The sequence below is a fragment of the Tetrahymena thermophila genome (assembly GCF_000189635.1).
Source record: "Tetrahymena thermophila SB210 genomic scaffold scf_8254496, whole genome shotgun sequence".
NCBI lineage: Eukaryota > Ciliophora > Oligohymenophorea > Hymenostomatida > Tetrahymenidae > Tetrahymena > Tetrahymena thermophila.
In genome coordinates this window covers 111,762-136,370 of record NW_002476271.1, presented here as the reverse complement: position 1 = coordinate 136,370, position 24,609 = coordinate 111,762, and the positions used below count along the sequence as shown (strand labels likewise).

Genomic DNA, 24,609 nt, shown 5'->3' with positions numbered 1-24,609 from the left:
AAGCAATATGGTTAAATTATGTATTGTTTCATAGATTTATATGAGTCTAATAAACATTTGATGAGATATTATATTTATTATTTTAAAGTTAATTTATAATTTGATACTAATTTTTTCTGGCAATATTTTCAAAATTTTTAAGTTTTTGGATTGCAATTTATATTTTAAAAGGATTTGTTTTTTTAAAGTGAAATATTTTCTCAAACAAGAAATGAAGAAGAAGTAATTTAATATCAGACAAGAGGAGTTTCGTTATATTAAATGTAAAGATTTTAAATTAATATTTTATTTAAATTTATATAAAATTATAAGTTTAACTGTTTTTTTTATATAAATTGTCATTTTTTATTTTTAAAATAATTTAGCTTTTTCTATTTTAACTTAATTAAATCTTAACTAATTTATGCTAAAACAAAAGATTTATATTTAATTTGATTAATTTTAATCTTTGAAAAAATAATTTAATTTCTTTATCAAATCATATTTAATTGTTTTAAGATTTATTCAAAAATATTTGAATTTTAACTAACCCTAAGATAGTACTTTATAAAGCAAGATTTTATTTTACTTAGAAGATGTTATTTGTCAAATCCATTTAATTTTATAATCTTTTTAATGCTTGTTGATCAGTTTTCTGATTATTTATTAACATTTTATTTTTGTCATTCAACCAATAATTTGAAATTTGTAAATTAAAAAAAAAATTATAGTTAAACTGAATTTTTAAATTTACTTTAAAAAGAAAAATGATTCAAATTTCTAAAAATTTGAAAATAAATTGTAGAAATTTTGTGATAAAAAAATTGGGGGGAGGTATAAATAGGGGTTCTTCAAAATAAACCCTCATTTCTACAATATTATTCTATAATATGGAAGAAATGAGGGTTTTTGGTACCCCGGTTTCTACCCCCCCCCCAAAAAATTGCTGTTTTTGAATAAATAATTAAAAATAATTTTAATCTTTATTAAAAATTAATTGTAAAAACAAAAAAAATACTACTTTAAAGTTATTTATCATGTTTTTAAGAGTTAGTAACAGATTTGTGTAAAATATTGTAAAGCCATTATAAAAAATAATCTTTAATTCGTTTTTTTTACAATTCAGATTCTCTAAATGGCCTCGGGATTTTTGTAGATATTCCCAAAAGAATTTCTGAATTTCAGAAACAATAAATTTAGATTATTTCTTTTATTAAATGATTTTTAAAAAAAGTGTTTTGTGTATAAATGAGCGTAAATGATTATTGAATATTTCTTTTATTAAAAATGTAAAAAAAATGTTATGACACCTACCTACCTTGCTTGGTATTTTTTATTTAATTAGAAGTAATTTAAATAGCATTTGTTAGAATAAAGTTAAGAGAAAAGATTTCGAATTTAGTTCTAATTGACTCTTTTAATTTTATACTAATATTAACAGATGTAATATCATAGTCAGTAATTAATATTTAATTTGTATAATCACATTTTACTCTCATGCAAACAAATTAAAATTAAATAAACCTAAATTATTGTTAATTAAATAGGCATTTAGCCTATACTTGTGTATGTGACTATTTAAAGTTACAAATTTAAAATAAAAATTTTGTATTTATTTAATTCAAAACGCAATATGCATCATTTAGACGTCATATTAAATATGGGAGTGAAAGAAGAACAAAGAATGTAAATTAGTTGCTTTTCAGCCCAATCTGATCAAATAGATTGCTTTAAAAGTTTTCAATCAATATCTGAACTGATTGTTTGATTGATTTATTATTTATAATTTTTGTTTGGCTTGCTTGGCATAAATTAATATAAAAAAAGAAGAAGAAGAAATATATATGATGAAGGATAAATATATAAATTAATAAAAAAAGTATCGCAAGGAATGCAGATTTCCAAAATAATATTTTGAATTATTAAATAGATATATAGATAGTTAGATAGATAGATAGATTAATTGATGAAGGTAGAATTGAAAAAGATATATCTCAAGAAATGTACTTACTTACATCTATGAATGAGACAGACGAGATTCTAATTAAAGCAGTACAAATTTTGTTAAGCTATTTTGTATGTTAATTGAATGACTGATTTACTTATTTAATATGTATTTTGATTGATTGATTGATTTATTCTTGGTTTAAATTACACAAAGTATAGACAGAGTCAATGAATCAAATATATTTATTTCATTGATATTTTAATGCTTTATGCAAAAAAATTTTTTGGAAATCAAAGGGGTTTTATAAAATTAGTATGTAATATTTCATGATTATTTGGCAGGTAAAGAGCAAAGAATTTAGGATCAAAGTGAAATTAAATAAATAGATAGAATCAACTAATCAAACAAAAAACAATCAAAATAATAAATAATTAATAAATAGAAAAACAAATTATCTTTACGCTGAAAACTTTTATTAAACGATTGGAAAAGATTTTTTTTTGAAAGGAATCTTAAAAGAAAAAAAAATTAGGGAAACAAAAAAACCTAAAAAAAAATTAAGTGCTAATTAATTAATTCACTCACAAACAAATAAATAAATAAAGATAGAAAAGAAGTCTTATTTTCATTCTTAAAGTTTTTTTTGACTTGTAGGTCATATTGTTGATTGAGTGAACAGAAAATAAACAGACAAACCAATTAAATATATAAGGGAAAGGGATTAGAAGAGAAGAAGGTTATTCCAGATTAGATTAGATATTTGTCTTTATACAAAAGAATTAATATAGGTTGGTTTTATGCTGAATCGATAAAGATTTCTTTAAAAGCTCGGTTTCTAAGCTCCAGAAGCTGTTTAAAAATAGATAGACGAGTAGCAAAGATAACAAAATGAATAGTTAAAAAAGCAAATTGAAGAGAATTAAAAGTAGTAATTGAGAGAAAGCATCAATAAAAGTGTCACATCATCTCGAATCGAAGAGTAAAAGGAGTAGCCAAAAACAGCATCTTCAACATAAGGTGAATCCTTTTCATCTTAGAGGGGCAAGCAAGACACAGAAATTCTTGCTCCCTATTAATAGAAACCCCTTCCTTTTGACGAAGAGATTTCAAAATATTTTGATCATCCTGTAATCATGCATGAGGAGAAGGAAGAAAGCACAGCTGATGATGACGACGATGATCGTGTCAACGATTTATAAACTGAGCCTTAGATGTAACACACTGTGAGTATAAAAAAACCTCGTTTATAACTCTCGTAGAGCTTTCTTAACAGGGACGGTGATTTCCTTATAAATTACTATATAAAAGATGATAACTAAAAAATAAGAAACAAGTACATTAATAAGCTCATTTCAAATAAAATTTTGCGCTAAGAGCCTTCAAAAAAGCACCAAACCAGTACATTTTACATAATTTATCTTTTCTTTGTTTGTTTATTTGAACTGAGATTTCTGTCTGCACTTCTTATTCTTGAAAAGCATAAATCTGAAATTCTCAATGATTTGTTTGTGTGTTGTAGATTGAAGGCAATCTTTAAATGACAAATTCTTAAAAGAATATTCAGTTAATTTAAAGATTTTAACAAGATAAGTCAATCGTTTCATATGCGAAGAATAAATAAATCAGAATACAGTCTTGGTTTTCAAAAAACAAACAAACAAACTCATAAACAGTTTTTATGCTTGCTTATTAACACAAATGTTTTAAATATAAAAAAGTGATTATTTTTGATTGGGACGATACTCTTTTCTGCACAAGCCAGTTGCATGCTTAGCGCTTCGAGAACATTACTTCAGATTAGCAAAAGTAGCTTTTGAACTTAGATAAATCAGCAGTAATAATTTGATAATTATTTTAACATTGATTACATTTTTTGTATTCTTATCTGAAGAAAGAAATATGAAAATTCAGTATTAATAGTTTTATAGTACCAACTCATTAAAATTAACTCCTAACATGAAAATTCGGTTGAAAAAGTTTGGATTCAAGTAGAATTTTAAGGATAAAAACTGATTTTGGAAATTTTTTTATGGTAGATAATGATAAGATGGTATTTTGAAAGGAGCAAAAGCTGATTTTCAATTAATAAAATATTCATTTATTCATTGTATTTCAATTATAAGTAATGTAATTTGTATAAATAAAGAGTATGGTTCTAAAGGAAGCTTGTCACTACGGAGAGACATATATTATTACTAACGCTGCTCAAGGTTGGGTTGAGTACAGCAGCAAGAATTTTTTGCCTACTGTCTATAAATATTTAGATGAATATAAAATAAAAGTTATATCTGCTCGTTCTTTATACGAAAGCCAATACCCAAATTAATGCCATCAGTGGAAAGTTGAAGCATTCAGAGATATTAAAATAAACTTCGATAAACAGGTAAAATTTGTTATGAAATTAAAGTTTAACTCTCTGAATCAACATAAAATAATTGTAAAATAAGTCAAAAATATGCAAAATCTAATCATAAATACGAAAATACGTTATTTATTTTTGAAATTCTAGCTTTAGAAACATATGATTATTCTTTCAAACAAACTATGAAGGCTATTTCAATTATTTTTTTACAAGTATTTTTAAAAATTAAAATGGGAAAGTGAGGAAAATTTACATTCAAATAAATAAATGATGTTAGTTACACAAAAGATGAATGAAAATATTAATAAATATTTGAATTTTACTAGAAAAAGTCAATAAAGAAAATATTGTATGCTAAATATCAAACAATTTAAACTTTCTCCTCAGAGTGAAATATTTTAAAATAGCAAACTAAAATGATTAGTGACGTGATTTAGGTTCATGCAAACAAAAATATAAACAAGCACACACAAGTCTTGATAGATTAAGATCAAAAATAATTTTTCAACTGTTTTTAAATAAGAGAAAATAGCTTAAACAATTTTGAGTAGCTAATAAATAGCTAAGAAAGTAGCAATTATCTAAGAATGTAGATAGTTAGATAGATGCATGTCAAAAATAAAGTAGGGAAATATTGCAGATTGATTGATCGAAAAAAGATTGTTTTAACTTTTTTGATTCGCTTTATAAAAATAAGATAAATTAATAGAACTATCAATTAATCAATGAAATTTTAATATTATTCTGCTTGATTTTTTAATAAAAGAATTTAAATCAATATCTTTGTGATTATTAACATCATCAACCACTCTCTTAGCTCTAAATAAAGCCAAATCTTTTCTTTTACTTACTTAATGCACTCCCTCGTTCTTTCTTAATCATCTACGATATCAATCAAGCGCTCTCTAAATTTAAATATTTTAATAAATATTATCATACATACCCAAAAATAAATAAATATCTTCCCTCATCTATCTTAGACTTTTATAGCATACCAAATTAAATGAACAAAAAAAGTAATAAAACAAGCTTTAGAGAATGTACATATCAAAAAAATACTTGCTGCGCATATTACGCAGCTCTGAAATATACTTTATTGACAGATAATCTATTGATTATAGAAAGGCAGACTGAGAGTTATCATTTAAGATAAATATTTTTGAATTTACAGTTTTTTAGATAAATAAAATACCTTCATCAAAAATGATTGAAAGAAGGAAAGAAGCATTTCTACTAAGTAAGAATATAAGGAAAAATAGTAAGTAACCTGCATTCGACACTTAGTAAAAGAATTAATATAAAGCACTTGTTTTTAATTCTTTTATTTACAAATAATTAAAAATTGTCAAACGAAGAAATTTAATTCAGCTAATTTAGATTTTTGCTACGTTTTTATTTATACTTTAAAATTATAACAAATGTTGATAAAGAGAAGTGATTAATTAACTAACCAACTGTCTCCTTTTTTGTCTATTTTTTCCCTTTTCACTTTTTTAATCTTTTGTTCTATTATTTATATATAGATCATCACTAATTTGATTTGCCTTGGTGATTCACATATTGAAATAGAAGCCGCCCATATGCTAGCAAAGGAATTCGATCAAAGCTTTATAAAAACAGTAAAATTCAAAGAGCAACCAAGAATTGAGGAGCTCATCAAGTAGCAAGACTTAGTTAGAGATAAATTAGAACAAATTTACACAAATTTCAAAAACCTTACAATTCGCTTAGAAAAGTAATTAATTCATTTGTTTATTCTTTATCGATCAAATTTGTATTTTGAGTTTGTTTGTTATTTATGTTAAAATAACTTATTTATTTTTAATCAATTAATAATAGAAAGTAAAATCCTAAAGAAGTAGCCAAAAAATGAAAAAAAATATTTATAAGCAAACTCCTATTTAGATAAGAAGGATCATTATCACCCACCCACCTACACTTACTTACTTTTTCCTGTTATCTACCTATCAATAGGTCCTTTGATTGTATTAATTAAAGCTATTTAAAATAAATAAATAAAGTAAAGATATAAGCGCCTGTTTAAAATATAATCTGCAAATAAAATTACAAAAGTTAAAATCTTATTAAAAGTATTACTGATTAAATTTAGCTAATCTTAAACTGACTTTTAATTAAAAACAAATAATTGATATTTTTATCAATAAGTCATTCATTCATATGAAATAAAATAAATACATGTTAGAGGAAAATTAGTCCCCACCTTGGAAATAAGGAATAAAAATTTAAATAAATAAATAAATTAGCTTAAGATTCTTAGATAATTTTAATTACATCATTAGCTTATTCAATAAAATTGAGATTATATTTAAGAGGGTTTGCTTTACATATCTTTAATTAATATATAACAAACTAATAAAATAAATAAATAAATAAATAAATAATTATTAAAGGCTTATAAGCTGCATTATTAACTAAATAGAATACTAAAATAACAATAATAATAAAAAAGTGTGTAATTAATTAATAATAGTAATAACAAATATTTCCATTTCAAATCAATCTAAATTTCATACATACATACATAAATAAATACATACGTACGTACAACTTAATTAATTACTTATTTCAAATTCATCTGATGACAACCACAACTTCTTTATTACAAAATACTAAATGAGTAAATAAATGATCACAATAGACCAATCAAACAAGAGTAAATGTCAACACAGATTTAAAGAACTAGATTCATGCACTAAAGCTTTAAAAAAGAATAAAAATTACTCATTTTTCACTTGAAAATAGTAATTTCCTATAATTTTTAAAAAGACTGCTTTAACTTTTACAGCCTTTTTTAGTACAAAGAAAAAGTTAAGCTTTTGAGCATAAATCTAAATGCATTTTTATGCTGAGCATTTATTTTCTGTTTAATTAATAATAAAATTTTCAAGAAAAAAAAGTAGCTAATTAATTCGGCAATAATTAAATACTTTAGATCATAATAATTACTCTATTAGTACCAATTATTTAGTATTGATTTATTGAATTAAAAAGAAGTTAATTAAGTTACTTGAAGATGTCATTTTTATAGAAACTATATTAATATAATTTTATGGTCAACTTAGAAATAAACTATAAGAAGGCTTGCTAAAAATATATAATAATTATCACAAAACCTATTAAAGTTTTTATATCATTATTATTTTCCATAATTTATTTATACATACAAACTTACCTACATCTATTTATGTTTATCTCAAATCTTTCTATTACTATTTATCTCCATTTACATTCATTCATTCATTGATTGATTCATTTATTCTTTGATTTATATTTTTTACTTTAAAAGATTGTTTTAACATAGTATCATAATCTAAAAATATAAAAATATTAACAATCTAAAAAAATATAAAAATATCAACAAAAAATTATAAGGTTGTTTTCAATATGTTTTTACATTCAAAAGCATCACAATCCAAAGCAAATAAATTATTTTTTACCCAAGTTTAAGTGTAAAAATTTATTTAAAATTAAATTTTTATTATTATCAATATTTAATAATTGAAATTGTTATTTTTAATTTGCTTGAAAAAAATGTTATTAGAAAAAGCTATTTTATTTGCTAAGAAACTTTACAAAAAATAATAAAATATTTAATTTAATTTCCAAAATTAATTTTAAATTTGAAAATTTAAATCATCTTATTTACAATTTATTATATTATTCTTTGCTTGGATGAAGCTAAATCAAATATGGATCCATCCTAAATCAGACAAAATTCATAATGAAGAACTATTTAAATTTAGTGAAAATAAAACATATCTTTTTTTATATCTATTTCATTATTATAATTTTAATTTATTTTTTATAATAATATTTTGTTAAAGCAAATAAAATGGTTATTTCAACAAAATGTTGAATCAGTAATTGAATATCTTTAATTTCTATTTAGATTTATTTAAACTAAAACAATTAAAATTTTTTTTTGCACATTTCATTTATTTAAAAAATGTATTTAACTAGTCTTCTTTTACTTTATTCAATAATTATATTTTAATATTTATGTTTAAAATTCTTATTTTAAAAAATAAATTCATCAAATAAATTTTTTTCATTTTTAAAAAATTGATTTTGCTAATAATTATTTTTAAGACTTTTTTACTTACTTTTTAATTTAAATTTTTTAATTAAATTATTAATTTTTATAATTTATATTTTATTCGTAGTTAAAAATATTAGAAGAGTTTGGGTCTTGGGTCTTTCTTTATAAAGTTATTTGTGTCAAAAATTTATATTCTTAAGCTATTTTAATTTAATTTAGTGAAGGAACATAAAATTTAAATAAATATTTTTAAATATAATTTAATTTATTTTCATTTTTCAAAATATAAATTTTTCTTAAAATTAAAAAATAATTACTGAAATTGCTTAAAAATATATTTTATCAATTTATCTAATAATAATAACTACCTTATTTTTAAAAAATGAAGAAATTAACATCTTAAATTTACAATAAAATCTTTTACTGGAATAATTTTTTGATAAATAATATAAATAAAATAGAATAACTTATAAAAAACAAAAATAAATATTTAATCAATTATTTTAAAATTAAATTTATAATTAAAAGTTTTTATTTTAATAATTGGATAATGCTAAATAAAGTAGATACAAAAGTTAGTTGTAGATATGAATAAACAATAATGATCATGATAAATTAAAAATATTAAGAAAATATAAATAATTTATTTATTTGTGTGTGTATGTAGTAGGGTTTTATATTATATAAAAGTAGTTTGAATAATTAATATTTTGTTTAATTGTTATTTATTTTAATCGTTTTAATTAGTTTATAAAGCAGTATTTATTTATTTATTTATTTTTATTATTTATAAGGAAAATTATCATGCAGATAGAAATAAATATGTTGTTAGAATTATTGAAGCTGTCGTCATTAAGTAAGAGTTTTAGATAGTTAATAGAAATGTGTGTGTGATTAATTAATGTTCAAATTTAAATGCTATAAAATTTATGATGTAAATCTTTTAATTCATTTAATTAGATTTTAGAGGAGAATAGAGTTATGTATGTATCGTAGAGATTTCAATAGTAAATACTTAAGTAGGTTATGGTTGGGTTAGGCACAGTTAGAGAAACTCTCCAGAACATTTGGTACTATGCAAAAGCATTAGGAACAAATAAATGGAAGAGAGCATTGTGCTAAATAGAAATTTATCTGTGATTTGTTTCTTTCATAGATAGACTTTCTTATATAATTTCGATACGATTGATGCTCTAAAACATTAACTAATTAATTATTTAAAAATGTATCAAAAAAATAAATTCAAATTATTAAAATAAGTTTTCTTAAAGGTATTTCTGAATAACTAAAAGAGTGAGAGTAAATAAATAAATATATTTTATGTTTAAAAGAGCTTTAATTATCTCTGATATAAATATATGTGAAGAGGAAAAAATGTTTGGTGTCAAATAAAAAATAGATGAAAGACAAAATAAAAATTCTATAAAAATCTATTAAGAGTAAAGTATTACATCAATCATTCTTTGCTTAGGTAGTGTTTACTGGTCTTTAATTTCAATGACACAAGAAGGACTCTTTATAGTATTATTTTAATAACAAATTAAAATTGCAACAATAAAAATGCACAGTAAATGTTATTTTATCAGAAAATAGGTAAAATAAATTACTAATTTAGAGGAGATCTGTTGATACTTACAGTTGAAAGAGTTCACAAAGTCAATAATACTGTCAAATGCCTTTTGAAATAAGAAATAAAAATTATTTCGAAGAAGAATAAAGCATGTTAATTTTATTTGAATTAACTAAGTTAAGAGATTTATTTTGAATTAAAAAGAAAAGAGTAATTAAATCATGAATAAATCAATCAAGCCAAGCAATTAATTTAATTTGACTTTTGGTAAAATAAATTCAAGTTGAAGATTTAAGAGAGCATTATGTTTGTATTATTATTATTACTATTTATTATATTGATTATTCCCTTTTAAATTATCTAATTATGAATAATTAAAATTGGCTTGTTAAAATATAATTTGTTTGCTTTTTGATTGATAGTTGGTAATATTTTTTATAGCATTCCCAACTATTTGTTAACAAACAAAAAATTTAAATTTAAGACTTTCTTTTTTTTTTGAATAATTGGCTCAGCTCGTAATTTAATTAAAATTTTGAAATGCTCCTAATGAATTTTTCTTGATTTTTCTCAAATTAATTGTTACTTTTTAATAATCCAAAGCTTTTTCCTGCTAGATACACTAGTTAATTGGTATGTCTTTGTGCTGGTATCCATTTTAATAACATTAGGGATTTTATGTCATATAAATTAACTCATTATTATGATCTGTCTAGTAATGAAGGGATTCTAATTCCTACATTTGATTCATATTTCTTATTTAATGTTAGCTTTCAAAGTTTTACGAAAATCCGCTATAACTATTTCCTCTCTGTTTTTTACAAGTCGTATGAATGTTCATATCGTTCATTTGTTAATCTAATTCATTTAATTGTTATATTTCATCTTCGTCTGGTCTCTCAATCGCCTTTCCCTTCTTTGAAGAGCTAATAGGAGTTAAATTGTATTCATCTTCTTCGTATTCAATTTTGCGATTTGATGAAGAGTTATTTTGAAGCTAAGTCTATTTCTTTTGGACAGACTTGCAGGCAGTTTGCTGATAATCAAAAAAATCTTGCTTTTTGGACGAATCTTCATCCTCACAACTAAATACAACATTCTTGTAGCGGTTGCAAGGCTCTTATTTCGGCGAAAACTCAAGCAGCATCATTCTTTTTGAATTTGAAGTCAATTACTCGTTTTTCTAAATTTTTAAAAGACAGTAAGTTTTGCTAAGAATAATAAAAAAAATAAAATAATTTATATAAAACTTTGTGTAAATCCCTACTGGTGAGTCAAATTCGTTGGTTGCTACTGAAGAATTCGGGTTGAACTACCCATTTTAAATGCTAAGAGGCTCCTATTACTGATAGCGATTCCTTTGAGGCGTTTGCATTTATGCTTGTTCACTTAAAAATTCCATTAAAAGAAATTTGGTCACTGAATATGTATGAGTGAATTTATGTATTTGTTTATATGTGCTAAGTAAATTAAGAGTTATTTATTATTGTAGATATGACAACAAATCTTTTTTTTTGATAATTATTTGAATGAAATCTGGGAGGACTACTTTTTATTTCTAATTTCAATACACAAGCCAAGTAATTCGATTAATAGGTCTTCAAGGGAGGTAATATAATTTATTTATTTAATGCAATTAATAGACTTGCAGATTAATTGAAACGTAGATATTATATTAGATTTGCTGAGAGTGGGTAAATTAATTTGCAAAATAATAAATCTTACAGAGCTAAGCAATCTATGAGAAAGTAACCAATCAAAAAGAAAAAATGATAGAAATAAATCTTTCATAAATTAAAATGATGAAAAGATAGATTAATTCATATATAAATATATAGATTGATAGATGAACAGATCGATACTCTTTCCACTTATCATATTTCATTGTCAATTTTTCAATATGTTAATTAGATCCAATATAGGATATGTAAAGTTTTAATATTGTTTATGACGGTTTATAAATGATGATCTTATTACGTTATAAATTTTCAAATAATCGGCAAGCATTTATAAATTTATTTGTCGAATGATTGATTTGTTTATTTGCAATTTAGTTGATTGATTAATTGATTGAAATAATAATTATTTAGAATTTTTCTTTTTTCTTATCTAGTCTTTATTATTATAGATATATATATAATTAATTATAATAGTAAGTGGATGAATAAATAAATTACAAAATTCAAAAATTCTATTTAAATATTTAATTTATGATTTAATTAGTGGTAAATAAATAGCTTTGATTATTAAAATTTCAGTGTGTATTCAAAGCATAGAATATTATTATTGATTTTAATTCATCTTTCCTATCTCAAATTTTCAACTAAAAAAGAATTTCATTTGTTTTGCAAAAATTGAAAAAAAACTAAATAAATTTGAAGATTTGTGAAATTTATTGTTATTTTGTTAATAAAATGCAGTGTATGCTGCTTAACTTTGATTCCATAAATAAATATTTGTTTGATAATTTATTATATTTCTAAATATTTAGTGGCTGCCTTTTTGTTATATAATTCATGGTCATTATTTAATCTTATTTTCTAAGATTTAACAAAATTTTTTGAATTTTTGAAATAAAAACAAGATAATCTAAAAAAGCATTTATCTAAAATAAAATAAATTAATTGCTTTATTATTCTGTTTTAAATTTTAAAAATTTATAAAACTCTGATTTCAAATATACATAATACAATTAATTTAATTAAACCTTAAAAAAATTAATTTAAAATCGATATTCATTCATTCAAATATTTATGTTAATTAAAAAATATAATTTAAATGATTAATTGCTACATTAAGAGTTTTATTAAAATACTTCTTAACAAAGTTAAAGTTAATCATAAAAATAGCGAACACATTAATCATCAAATCATTTTAATGCTTGTAGTAAATTAGCAGTTTAATATTATAGGAATGTATATAAAGGTTGATCAATATTCAAAAATTCTATTTAGATTAATTTAAACCAATAATTTCAAATCTAATTTTTACCTAAAAATCAAATATTTTTATATAATAAACAGCCTTAATTTTCTACTATTTGTTCAATTGTTTAGTCTTAAACTTTATTGATTGGTAGCAGCATAGAATTTAATAGCTCTTTTCAACTATTGTGCCAAATCATTTTTATTTCCACTAAAAATAGAAAATTCAAAAATATTAAGTGAGTGAACAAATTTTTTTTATTCCTGAGAAATTTCAAAATTAATTAAATCTTTTTTATTAGGAAATGATCCCAGCTAATTAAATAAATAAATCATATTAAGAAGGAAATACCCATTTACACAATCTTTTAAATGCATAATATTTGAAAGTGTCATATATATATAAACATTTTTACAAATAATAAAATACAAAAGCTGGCAAAATGCAGTAAAAACAATGAAACAATAAACATAAAATAAACCAGAAAAATGAAAACTGAAAATTACTAAACTTCAAAAGCTCTTAAGATGAACCGCTGATAACCTTTTTAGAATAACTTGACCATGTAAGATAAGTATAATCAACACATTTAATTGATTTGAATTATAATTTCATAATAATTGTAATATAGAATGTATTAAATTGAAATATAAATAAATAGCTGAACAATGAGAATTCACTTTTAATGATAGGTTGGTTATCTGCATTTTAAAACACTAAAAGCAATCGATGTTTCTCGCTCTTGATATTCTCTCTCTATTTTCAAATATAAATAGAACAGATCATTCCTTCTTTAATATACTTATTAACAAAAATATTTAAGCAAGTTTTTGTACTTATACCAACCAATTCTTAGGATCAAACTTAAGTATTTAGTTATAAGTATAAAAACAAAAGATTTGTTTTATTTAAAAATGTTTTTTATGTATTAAATAAAATTGCTTTAGAAAATAGCAAAAAAATACCTTTAAAGGATAAAGATTAAAATTGATCAAAAAATATAAGCAAATTTAATTTAAAAGAAAAAGGAAAATAGAGAATGATTGAATTGATTGAGCTTGAGAAAAATATTGCTTTGAGGAAACTAATTTAGGAAATTAAAAAAGTATTAAAAAGATGTATAGAAGAAAAATAATACATACATACATAAATAAATAAATATATTTTGCATGCATGTTTAAAGGCAATCAACAATTAATTAAATTAAAAGAATTCAAAAAAACCCATTAATTATTTTGAGAAAGAAAGAAAGAAAAAGTAAATAAAAATAAATAACATGAAAATAATAAAATCAAATAATAATAAATTAATTATTCTGTTTTCGTGGGTGGGAAAAAGGGGAGGGCGTATGTTGTTTCTTTTTACTTGCAAAAATTGAGGAAATTTATGAAAAAAAAATTATCAAATTTAAATTTTGAATTTAAAATAAAGAAATTATTTAGTGGGGAGGAAAATAAATTGCTTGTATAATAACAAGATTTGATTTTTGTCAAAAATTGATATTGATTTTCCCTTTTTAATTTTGAAAAATTAAAAAAATTATCGGAGCGGGGAGAAGAATTTTAGAAAAGAAGCATGTTTTTTTTTAGTTTTTAATTAAAAACAGAAATACAGTTGATTTTAACATAAGAAAAGTGGATTTAATAAACAATAAATTAATAAATAAATAAATTGAATTTGCTTTTATCACATAATAAGGAGTCGCAGCAAAAGCAGAGATATTAATTAATTAAATAATTACTAATAATTAAAAAGAGGTTGAAGGTAAAAAAAGATAAATAGATAGATAGATAGTAAGATTCATTAAAACTCTTATCATTAATAAATCAAAGAAGTAAAAAATATATAAATAACTATATATAAACAAAGAAATTAAAAAGCAACAAAACAAAACAAACAAACATTCTTGCTGCCTTAAAGGTATTAACTAAAACTAAGAAAAGCTTTGTTGCAAATAATCACTCGCTAAATATTTAAATTAAAAACACATCCTCGATGAAGAAAACGGAGCAGCATATCCGTAGTTTGCTAGAAAAAACAATTGACTTAGATGAGTTAGAGATTGAAATTAACAAGATCAAGCCTCGCTTTTCTCAGATTGATGAAGAACTTGTTTAATAGATTTAATAAAAATATAATGATGGTAGAGAAATCCAATAAAGTTGCAGAAATATCATCCAAAGTGCTCTTGAGAATGAGTTTACAGAGGAGGGTATTAAGACAATTGAAGTCTTTATTAAGGATGCCAAAAAACTCAATTTGGATTTACCTGAATTCCACCGCCTTGAAACTGTAAAGCTCATTCCTAAATGGGTCAATCGCTTGCACACTATTGTTTGCGATACTTTCGGTGCAAATAGATCTGCATCTAAAGAAGGAAATACCCAGTCTTAATAAAACTCACAAGGAGGTTCTGGAAATAAAAAAGAACCTAAGATTAAAAAGTAAAAGCCTCTCCGCACCTTAAGATAGGAAATTATGAAAGGTCTTGATAATTTAGAGCCTTCAAAGATGACTCCTTAGCTAAAATAAGACTTGATCGATGCTCTGAGCAAGAATATGCCTTAAGTGCTAGATGAGGAATTGAATAAACTGCTTTAAAAGGTCCAACTAATTTTGTGGATCAAGGATGCTTATGATTTGTTGGGAAAAGAGTCAATCGCTTTAGCTGATTTAGTTTTGTTAAAAGATAACCCTATAAAAATCGATACTTCTTTTAAACACTTAAAGTTTAAATAAGCTACATACCACAAGCAAATAGTAGACTTGTAAGCTTTTCCAACAACAATTTCAATACTCAATCAATCATTTTTTTGTTTATTTATTTACTTACTTATCATTTTACTTTATTAAAGCTTTTAGAAAACAATTTATTTGTCTCATTTGTTTTTTTTACACAAAATATAATTCAAATTTCTATCTTAATTCAATATAAATTTTTTTTGTTTTGCAATAAACCACTAATTTTATTTGATTTATTGAATTTGAAATCTCGGCAATATTGGTTTTTCTAATTTTTTATTGAACAAAATAGAATTAGCTAGCAAGAAACTTGGATGAGCAAGGCTACTCAAATCGAAACAAAGTATCCCATGGAGGAAATCAATTCAGACAGAAGCAAATTTGAGCAATTCAAAAAGGCTGTTGATACACTTAAAAAAGGAATGAATGCTAAAATTGAAAAAATTACTGAAGTGAAAGACAAGTTCACTGTAATTTAATAGCAATAGCTTTAAATTGAATGGGCTGTCGAATGTGGTGAATTTTTGAGAAACGATAGCGAAAGAAAAAAATTAGAAGATTTAGAGAGCTATTACAGAAGAGCTGAAACCTGTAAAGTTTCAAAGCAGTGGTCAACATTACAGGCTCTTGAAGCTCTTTACACACAAGTAAAAGAGTTAATTGTTAAATCTAAGAAATTGATGAGCAATTCTAGCAGCAACGAAGAAAAGATGGATATTGAAAAAGATAAAGACACCCTTGAAATTATTGACTATGAAAAAAAATAAAAGGAATTCAGCAGTAAAGTAACAATTGATGAAGTTGATTAGCTTCTTGAAAGAATGAAAAACTTAAACGATAGAGTTAACTTTGATTCTTAAATAGAGTTCTTAGAATTATCTAAAAAGAGTTAAGAAAAATACATACAACTCATTACAAGATGCTACAATGCTCACTGGAGTTAAATGGATAATTTCCAAGATACTCCTTCTGAAGATTTGTTATCAATAAGAGCATAAATTCAAGAAATTTCCAAATTGGAAAAAAACATTTTAGTAGCTCTTCCTAAATTTGACAGCTACTTTATGAAACTTCACTGGAGTATTGATTGTGCCTTCTTTTTAAGCTCTAGCTCATCAATTTAGGTAAAAAAAATAAATATTTTATTTATGATTTGATATATAATCAGTTGCTTTTTTTATATTTTAGATGAAAAGAGATTTAGAAGAGTGCAAAAAGTTGGTAAATGCCTCAGCTGTAGTTAAGGATATAGAAAATAGCAAGTTATGCAAAAAATTAAATGAATAACTCAATGTATTTTTAAAGTGTAAAGACGCAGTAGACCAGCTAAAGAAAGATTCTAAAAAGAAAAAAGCTGAAGAAAGGGAGTCATTAATCAGTATGTAGCAATTCAATGAATTAGAAAATGCTTTAAGAACAATTACCATAGAAGAAAGCTAAGCTTAGTTTAAGGAAGTTCAAAAAATGAAGAGAAAGCTTGAATAAATTATTGCAGAATATGATTCAGCAACTCAAAAAAACGAAAAGTAGCCAATAAAATTCTGGAAAGATTTGCTTGAATAATTCCACAATAGCAAAATCCCAGTAAAATGCGATGAAGAGTGCATGCTTGAAGTCCTCATCAAAAATGCTGAAGAGATGGAATAAGTTTTAAAGGAGAATAAAAAATAAACAGGAAGTGCTAGCAAAAAAGGAAGTTCAAATTAATAACTAAGTTAAGAAATTATTGAACTTTTAGAAAGATATAGACTCTAATAAGTAAAGATTCCAGAAGCAGAGAAATTAATAGAAAAATGGAAAATAAAAGAAGATGCCTTGAGCGTTATTGAGAAAAAAGTAATATTTTTTTTTTCTTTTCAGTTAAAAATTTTTTTACTTATTTTAATTCAAATTAAAACTTTTTTTATTAATTTTAATTCAAATTAAAATTTTTTAAATTTATTTTAGTTAAAATTAAAAAATTTTTTAATTTATTTTAGGTTTATTCTAATGGTGAAGCATTTAGTTTTTAGGAAATCCTTGATTTGTAGGTAAAATTAAACTCACTCAAGTCTGAATTCAAAGGAGAACGTGTGTAGAAAATTGACCAAGAGTTATATTTGAAAAAAATATTGATGCTCAAATAGTACTGGGATAACAATTAAGAAATCGATTCTACATATGAGTAAATGAAGGAAACCTTAGAAAAAATTAAATAAAAATTCGAAGGTAGAACAGAATCTCGTTTCATGCAAGCAATTAAATTTATTGAAGATGTTATTGAATAGTGTGAACAAAGAATTAAAAAAATAGAAGAAATCACCAATCCTAAGGAATTGGAGATGAGTCTAAAGCAAAAATTCAAACAAAACTAGCAGAGCTTAAAGTTTGTTAGGTATGTTGACATGACTCAATAGATTGTTGACAAGTTAGCAAGACTTAAAATCGAAATTGATAAGCAAAAATAATAAGAATCAGAGAAAAAGTAAAAGGAAAAGCAACTCGCTAAAGAAAAACAATTAGAAGAACAACGTAAATAAAAGGCTTAGAGTGATGCTCGCCTTTCTAAGAAAAAAGAAATTGAAGATAAAAAACGTGAAATGGATGATAAACATAAAGAGAAAATTGTCAAAGAAAAGAAGCAAAATGAAAAAATGAAATAAAATATGATCAGCGATTTGTCTAAGGCTATAAACGAAACATGGAAATCTTTAACTTTATAAGAATGTCTTCAATATGGAACTAGCATGGTTGATCGTTTATATTTGGAGAATTCTAACTCCACTTCTGCCACTCTTGATTCCGTAGTTGCATTTGCTAAATTATTCTTAGAGATGAAGAAACTCCCTAATTTGTGTTAACAAGTCAAGAAGTTAAAATTTGACTCTAAGGAACTAAATAGACTTATAAAGCTCCTTGCAGATTCAAAAAAATGTGGCAAAGATTTACTCCTTAAGGAAGAAAAAATGATCGAAATAAACAGAAAAATCTGCGAAAACGAAGACAATCTTATTTTAGATATTAAACTCAAGAAGAAAGACGTCCCATTAGAGTAAGGTCCTTAAATTGAAGGATCTGTCCCTACTAAGAAACTTAAATCTGAAAACATAGCTTTGAGTCTTTTGTTCAATGATAGAATTCATCCTAAAGATAAGAATGAAGATTCTTCTTATGTAAATATTGATGAAAATAATTTAGTTAAGTAGTCTATTGCAAAGATTCGTTAAGAAAAGCTTTCAACATTGAAACCCGGCACTAAAGTTTCAAAGCAAAAATAATTTGGATAAAAATTCTCTGACGATGAAGATGATGGCTAAGAAGATGGATAAGAATATGTTCCTTTGAGAGAAGAAGACTTCTAAAGCTTAAACGAATCTCTTCTCCTTTAACACAATAAATTAATGAAAGAAAACTAAAATAAATTCTGGGAGTTTAACCCTGATGAGGAGAATTTAAGTCAAAGACAAGACGAAGCTCCTGAAAATGCAAGTGTTGTCAGCTTATTCAAAGGATCATTTGAAATTCAAATGCCTAATAATGAATAACCTTTTGTTATGAATAAAATTTACATCTTATCTTGTAACGATGCTAATGAATGCCAAAATATGCCTGCTTACCCAAACAAAAATTTCACTCTTAGCATGAAGGGAGTATTAGGTTTAATCAATTTCTCCTAATATTACAATTAATTAGCCCAAGAGACTAAGTTAAATCCAGAAAGAAAAATTCGTTTTGTTTCAGGCTGGTTTGAAAGTGAAAATGCTGAAGATCGTCCTAAACTCGAGAATTATGCTAACTAATTGAAGCTTAATAAACGTGTAGCTGTTGTTGAATGGACTCCTGAGTGCAAATTGTATATTCTTCACCGCGATTAATGGAACATAAAGGGAAATCAAGGATTTGAAATCAAATTTAAGAGAAACTTTTTCCACTAATCAAGTCATCCTAATGATACACTTTTATACATCATGATCTTCAAATAACACAAATTAGTCAATTAGAATGATTATGAAACTCTCCGTCCAATTCACATGCAAAAGCGCTACTTGCCTTAACCTCCACAAAATCACATAGTAACTTCGCCTCCTGTATCTGTTCTTCATCCTGGCTAGAATGAAAGTGGAAAGAAATTACAAAAAATCTTAAATAACTACAATCCTCCTGCTCCTTCAGCCAGCAATAATAATATTTTTAAATAAAGCTTATAAGCATAATCCGATCTAGACAACAGCTTTTAGAGAGGAAAGAAATCGTTCTAAAAAATGTCCTTAGAAAGTCTCACAAGAAACAGCGATTTTATGACAGAAGAAGAAGAAAAGCAACGCTTAAATGAAAAGTTAATGGGAATAAAAAATCAAATTGCTAACTTAGAAAATAAATTGATCAACTAAACTAACCCAAATAATTATTAATAAAATAAAAAAGTAGAACCTACTTTCCAACATCAACAAAATAATAGTCTAATCCCTCCTCATTTAAAAAACTAGTAACAATAGCAATTGAATTAATCAAGCAGCTACTAATAATAATAGTAACAACAACAACAGCAATAATAATAATAATCTGTGCACTAACAATAGCAACAGTTATTACAATCTAGATACAACACAGCTCAAAAGCTTTAGAGCAATTATCCTAGATCAGCACAAAGAAGTGGAGTTAACACACCCAATTACTATGAATAAAAGTTTGGCTCAGTGCATGAAAATGCTCCCAATTATGGCAACTAGCAATTAAATTAATCCTTCTAGCAATAAAATTACAACAAACCCACTTACTAGCGCACTCTCGATTTTAACGGTAAAGCAAACGAGTCTATGGATGTTGAAGATTACAATATGTCATTTAGAGGTAGTCTTTTCAATTCTTAATAGTCTTAGTCTCAACAACCTATTGTATCTTAGCTATAATCTCAATAGTATTCATAATAATAGATGAATCCCTCATACATGAATAGCTAGCAAAGCTCTTAAGAAAACTTCTTTAGCAGACCATCTTTCAATGGTCCAATTAAAGGATTTAAAAGAACTCATCACACTTCAAGACCAATTCCTGCTAGAATGAGCTAGAAGAGACCTATGGAAAATCTCTCACAAAACTCAGTCGAGGAAAATTACTTCACCAAATTAATGGCTGGCTTAGAAGAAATAATTGCAGAGTAAATATAAAAGAAAGAATAAAAGCAAAATGACCAGCTTCTAAATACTCTTATTTAATAGTCTCAATAACAACAATAAATTATTTAGCAATTCTAAAAGTAAAATAACACTCTAGCTGCTAATTCTTAAAGCTAAAACAATGCAAACAATATTGCCAACTAATAAGGAGAGAAAAAGAAAAAGACAAGAAGAAGAACAAAAAAGAGAACAGCAAATGTCGCAGGATTAAATAACTCACTTTCTGTTGACGAGAATTCTATGATGTCTGAAGAATCTCAAGAATCTGTTTCTCGCTCTGTTCAAAACTCTTAACAAACTAGAAACATCCAAGTCTAAAACACCTTCCAAGCACCATAAGGATTCAAGAACCAAGACAATTACTACAACTAAGTAACTACTTTTTTTAAAATAAATATATTTTTTTTTATTAAAAATAAATGCATTTCTAAAAACTTATTAGAAGAAAGGCATGAAGGTATTCGAAAAGCAAACTCAAAAACTAACTAATTAACATGAACGTACTACTACTACTACTTTCGCTATAGCAAACTCATAATAACCTCATTTTACCAATAATAATTAGACCTTGAAGCAGGATAACAACAATAAAATGCATCAATAAATTCATCCTTTCAAATAAGTGAACGCTAATCACTAGAAAGAACAGGATCATCACCAAACCCATCAACCCGCAACTACCAGCAGCAGTAGCACAACTTCAATTAACGTCAGCAACAAGCCTCTTAACCAAACAATCCCAAGCCTCAATTACAGCAATAGTAGCATCACTACAGGAACTTCCTTCACCAACAACCAAGGTAGTAGTAGTAACTAGCTCACTAGCAACAGCAACAATAACTAAGAAGCCCACAGCAAGCCAACAATTAAGTTCACAACGATAGGTCCAGCACCAACAAATTAGCAACTCCCAGAGAGAGTTTAGATAAACAACCTCAACAATAAGTAGCCACTCCAAAGCAATCAACCTCAAAATTCACTTACAGCTCTCAACTCACTTCACTTGATGAAGAAAAGCCAACAATAAACAAGCAATCAGTCAGCTTCAAATAGCATCCTACAAGCAGTGTAACCTCAAAATCAATAGTAGCCAAGTCTTAGTTAGAGTAGTCAAACTCTCTCAATCAGTCATTCGAGAGCTCAAATGCTCCTTCAAGACAGTCAACCTCAATTTAGTCAGGAACCAACAGCTACTTCTAACACAAATACCCAAGAAACCCATAAAATTATGGGAATCAGGGATATCACTACTAGAAAAATAGATTCTAACACAATGAATAGCACCAATACAAATAACCATAGACTACATCCTAGCCTAGCTTTTAAAAACCAATCTAAGGGTTCAGACATGGATTTGGAGCACCCTTTTAATCAAAGGCAATACCTTTCAAACAATAACATTAACAATAGCAATAGCCTCAATAATAACAATCTATAAACTAATCCTTCTCAAGAGAGACATCTGCTAACAGATCTTTCTAAGAGTGGCAGGGTCAACCAAGAAAAAACCAACAATTTCCTTTCACTTAGAGGGTAATTATTTATTTATTTATTTTTTCATTTAAATTGTTAATAAGCTAAATTATTTATTTATTAATTAATTCTATTTTTTCATATTAAAATTAGAGAGATCAAAGAGGGCAATAATAATTCCAACAATAACGAAATTCCTCCCTATCTGAAGGAAAAATCAGTTAGGAACCCAACATTCTATCTCGCTAACAAGGAGACTAAACAAAACAATTAGGAAAGCAGTTAACCCCCCAAGAAAAATAGCTTCTCTTACAGTTCGGTAAGTTCACGTGAAGGAAGTCTAGAGAAATATCAAGAAAGACCTTTTGGAACTGAAAAAGAAAATGCCATTAGAAGGTTTTATTGAAGATCCAAAAGATAAAAATTGATTGATATATTAGATAAATATATAGATAGAAAAATAGACATGTTTATAGATTGATTTATAGAGTAGTTAGAGTTTGTTTATAGTTAAAAAATAAAAAATATACTTCCAAAATTTAAATTTATATAAAATTATTAATTAATTAATTAACTAAAATGCTATTATTTTTCAATATGAGCAGATAGATAATCACATAATAAATAATATATCTGTATCTGCCTCATTTTATAATTTATATTTGTATTCATTTTCTTTGATTAATCAGAGTAAAATCATCTTTCAATTTTTCAAATTTAGTCTTAGAATTTTTGTCTAAAAAAATAGAATTTATTATTTTTAATTCAGCAAAAAATTAAATCAAATTTATAGTAAATAGAAAATATTTTAATAGATGAAAGCCTAAAATATAGAACAAGTAAGAAGTCATTTTAAAATTTATTATTCTATTTTTTATTCAACTTTTAAATATTTATTTTCAAAATAATTCATGTAAAAATCTAATTTTATTTATTTTTATTTCAAACTGCACTAAAAATTACTTTTTTATCATCCAAATTAAATAAATATGTTAAATATTTTAAATTATTCATATTTTATCTTTGATTTGATCAACAATAGAAATTTGATAATTAATTAGTTTAAATTCATTAGAAATGCTGCTATTTTAGTTATTACAATTTTAGTCAACTTGATTGTGTTAGATGAAGTGGCCGAGTGGTCTAAGGCGGTAGATTTAGGCTCTATTCCGAAAGGGCGAGGGTTCGAACCCCTCCTTCATCAGATTTTTATTTTTGATAAATTAATAAATTTTGTAATTTTAATCGAAAATATAAAGATTTGCGATTAGTTTTTTTTTAATTATTTTAGATTCTTCTTTCACGCTTAAACATACATTCTCATATATAATTTCATTATAATATTCCTATTTTTTTAAATTTTATTTTGTTATCATTTTAACTATTTCAGAGATTCTTCTTTACAATTCATGTGAGATGAAGTGGCCGAGTGGTCTAAGGCGGTAGATTTAGGCTCTATTCCGAAAGGGCGAGGGTTCGAACCCCTCCTTCATCAGATTTTTATTTTTAAATACATAAATAAAAATGTTTAAGATTATTAGCAATTTTATTTTTAGAACTGTTTTAGTATGAATTAGAACTTTAAATATTTATTTTTAAACTTAAAATCAAATTAAAGTTGTTATTTTATTTTGTTTTAACTATTTCTAAAATTAACTTATAAATTTCATGTGAGATGAAGTGGCCGAGTGGTCTAAGGCGGTAGATTTAGGCTCTATTCCGAAAGGGCGAGGGTTCGAACCCCTCCTTCATCAGATTTTTAATTTTTTTAATTCATAATTTTACTCACTTCTAAATAAAAATTGCTTAGTAAAGAATTAAATTAATTAATTATTTGGCTTAATTTTAATGAAAGTTAATAAATGTTAATTTTATATTTAATTACTAAATAATTTAATTTATTCAATTATAATAGATGAAGTGGCCGAGGGAAAAAAGGAAACATATTTCTATGACCAAACCCTCAGTCTCAGTTTGTATTAAAAAGAAAATAAAACAATTCCTCAAACCATCAACACGTAGCATAAGAGTCCTAATCAAAAAAATGATATTTAATATTTTAATATCTAAGAACAACAATTATGATCAACAAATCAATAATAATAAAAAAACAATATCAGTTTTGACTAATTAAAAACAACCAGCTAAAATAATTATCTACTTTATTAATAAATTATAATTAAACTTTATAATAATTTAAAGATTTAGTTTTAATATATTCATTCTTATTCTATAAATTATAAAAAAAATATATATTTATAATATTAAATACATTAAATTTAAATAATACTTATAAAATAATTAAGCTCAACAATTCATTAATATTAAATTAATTTAGATAAATTCATTTGTTTTCAAGTAAAAAAGTATTTTTTATTTAATAATAATGATTAG

At 24.6% G+C, this 24,609-nt stretch overlaps 4 protein-coding genes across 4 annotated transcripts; 2 read left to right on the top strand and 2 right to left on the bottom strand. All coding sequences in view use genetic code 6, as the record gives it.

The window, feature by feature from the left end:
* Positions 1-2,724: 2,724 nt before the first annotated feature.
* Positions 2,725-6,162, top strand: TTHERM_00859230 (kinase, putative; the record flags this gene model as incomplete). The annotated part of the gene is made up of 5 exons (XM_001021963.2): positions 2,725-3,325; positions 3,646-3,761; positions 4,074-4,310; positions 5,813-6,024; positions 6,129-6,162. 5 exons carry the CDS (start codon positions 2,725-2,727, stop codon positions 6,160-6,162), a joined length of 1,200 nt encoding a protein of 399 aa, XP_001021963.2.
* Positions 6,163-9,350: 3,188 nt separating this feature from the next.
* On the bottom strand, positions 9,351-11,321 carry TTHERM_00859200 (hypothetical protein; the record flags this gene model as incomplete). Its single annotated transcript, XM_001021960.2, has 5 exons — positions 9,351-9,554; positions 9,801-9,863; positions 9,957-10,025; positions 10,506-11,102; positions 11,187-11,321. 5 exons carry the CDS (start codon positions 11,319-11,321, stop codon positions 9,351-9,353), a joined length of 1,068 nt encoding a protein of 355 aa, XP_001021960.2.
* Positions 11,322-14,839: 3,518 nt separating this feature from the next.
* Positions 14,840-22,621, top strand: TTHERM_00859180 (hypothetical protein; the record flags this gene model as incomplete). Its single annotated transcript, XM_001021958.1, has 6 exons — positions 14,840-15,612; positions 15,879-16,710; positions 16,775-17,422; positions 17,566-21,114; positions 21,185-22,275; positions 22,369-22,621. The coding sequence occupies 6 exons, from the start codon at positions 14,840-14,842 to the stop codon at positions 22,619-22,621; spliced, it is 7,146 nt and encodes a 2,381-aa protein (XP_001021958.1).
* Positions 22,622-23,225: 604 nt separating this feature from the next.
* Positions 23,226-23,885, bottom strand: TTHERM_000858140 (transmembrane protein, putative; the record flags this gene model as incomplete). The annotated part of the gene is made up of 2 exons (XM_012799176.1): positions 23,226-23,815; positions 23,873-23,885. 2 exons carry the CDS (start codon positions 23,883-23,885, stop codon positions 23,226-23,228), a joined length of 603 nt encoding a protein of 200 aa, XP_012654630.1.
* Between the last annotated feature and the right edge of the window lie 724 nt (positions 23,886-24,609).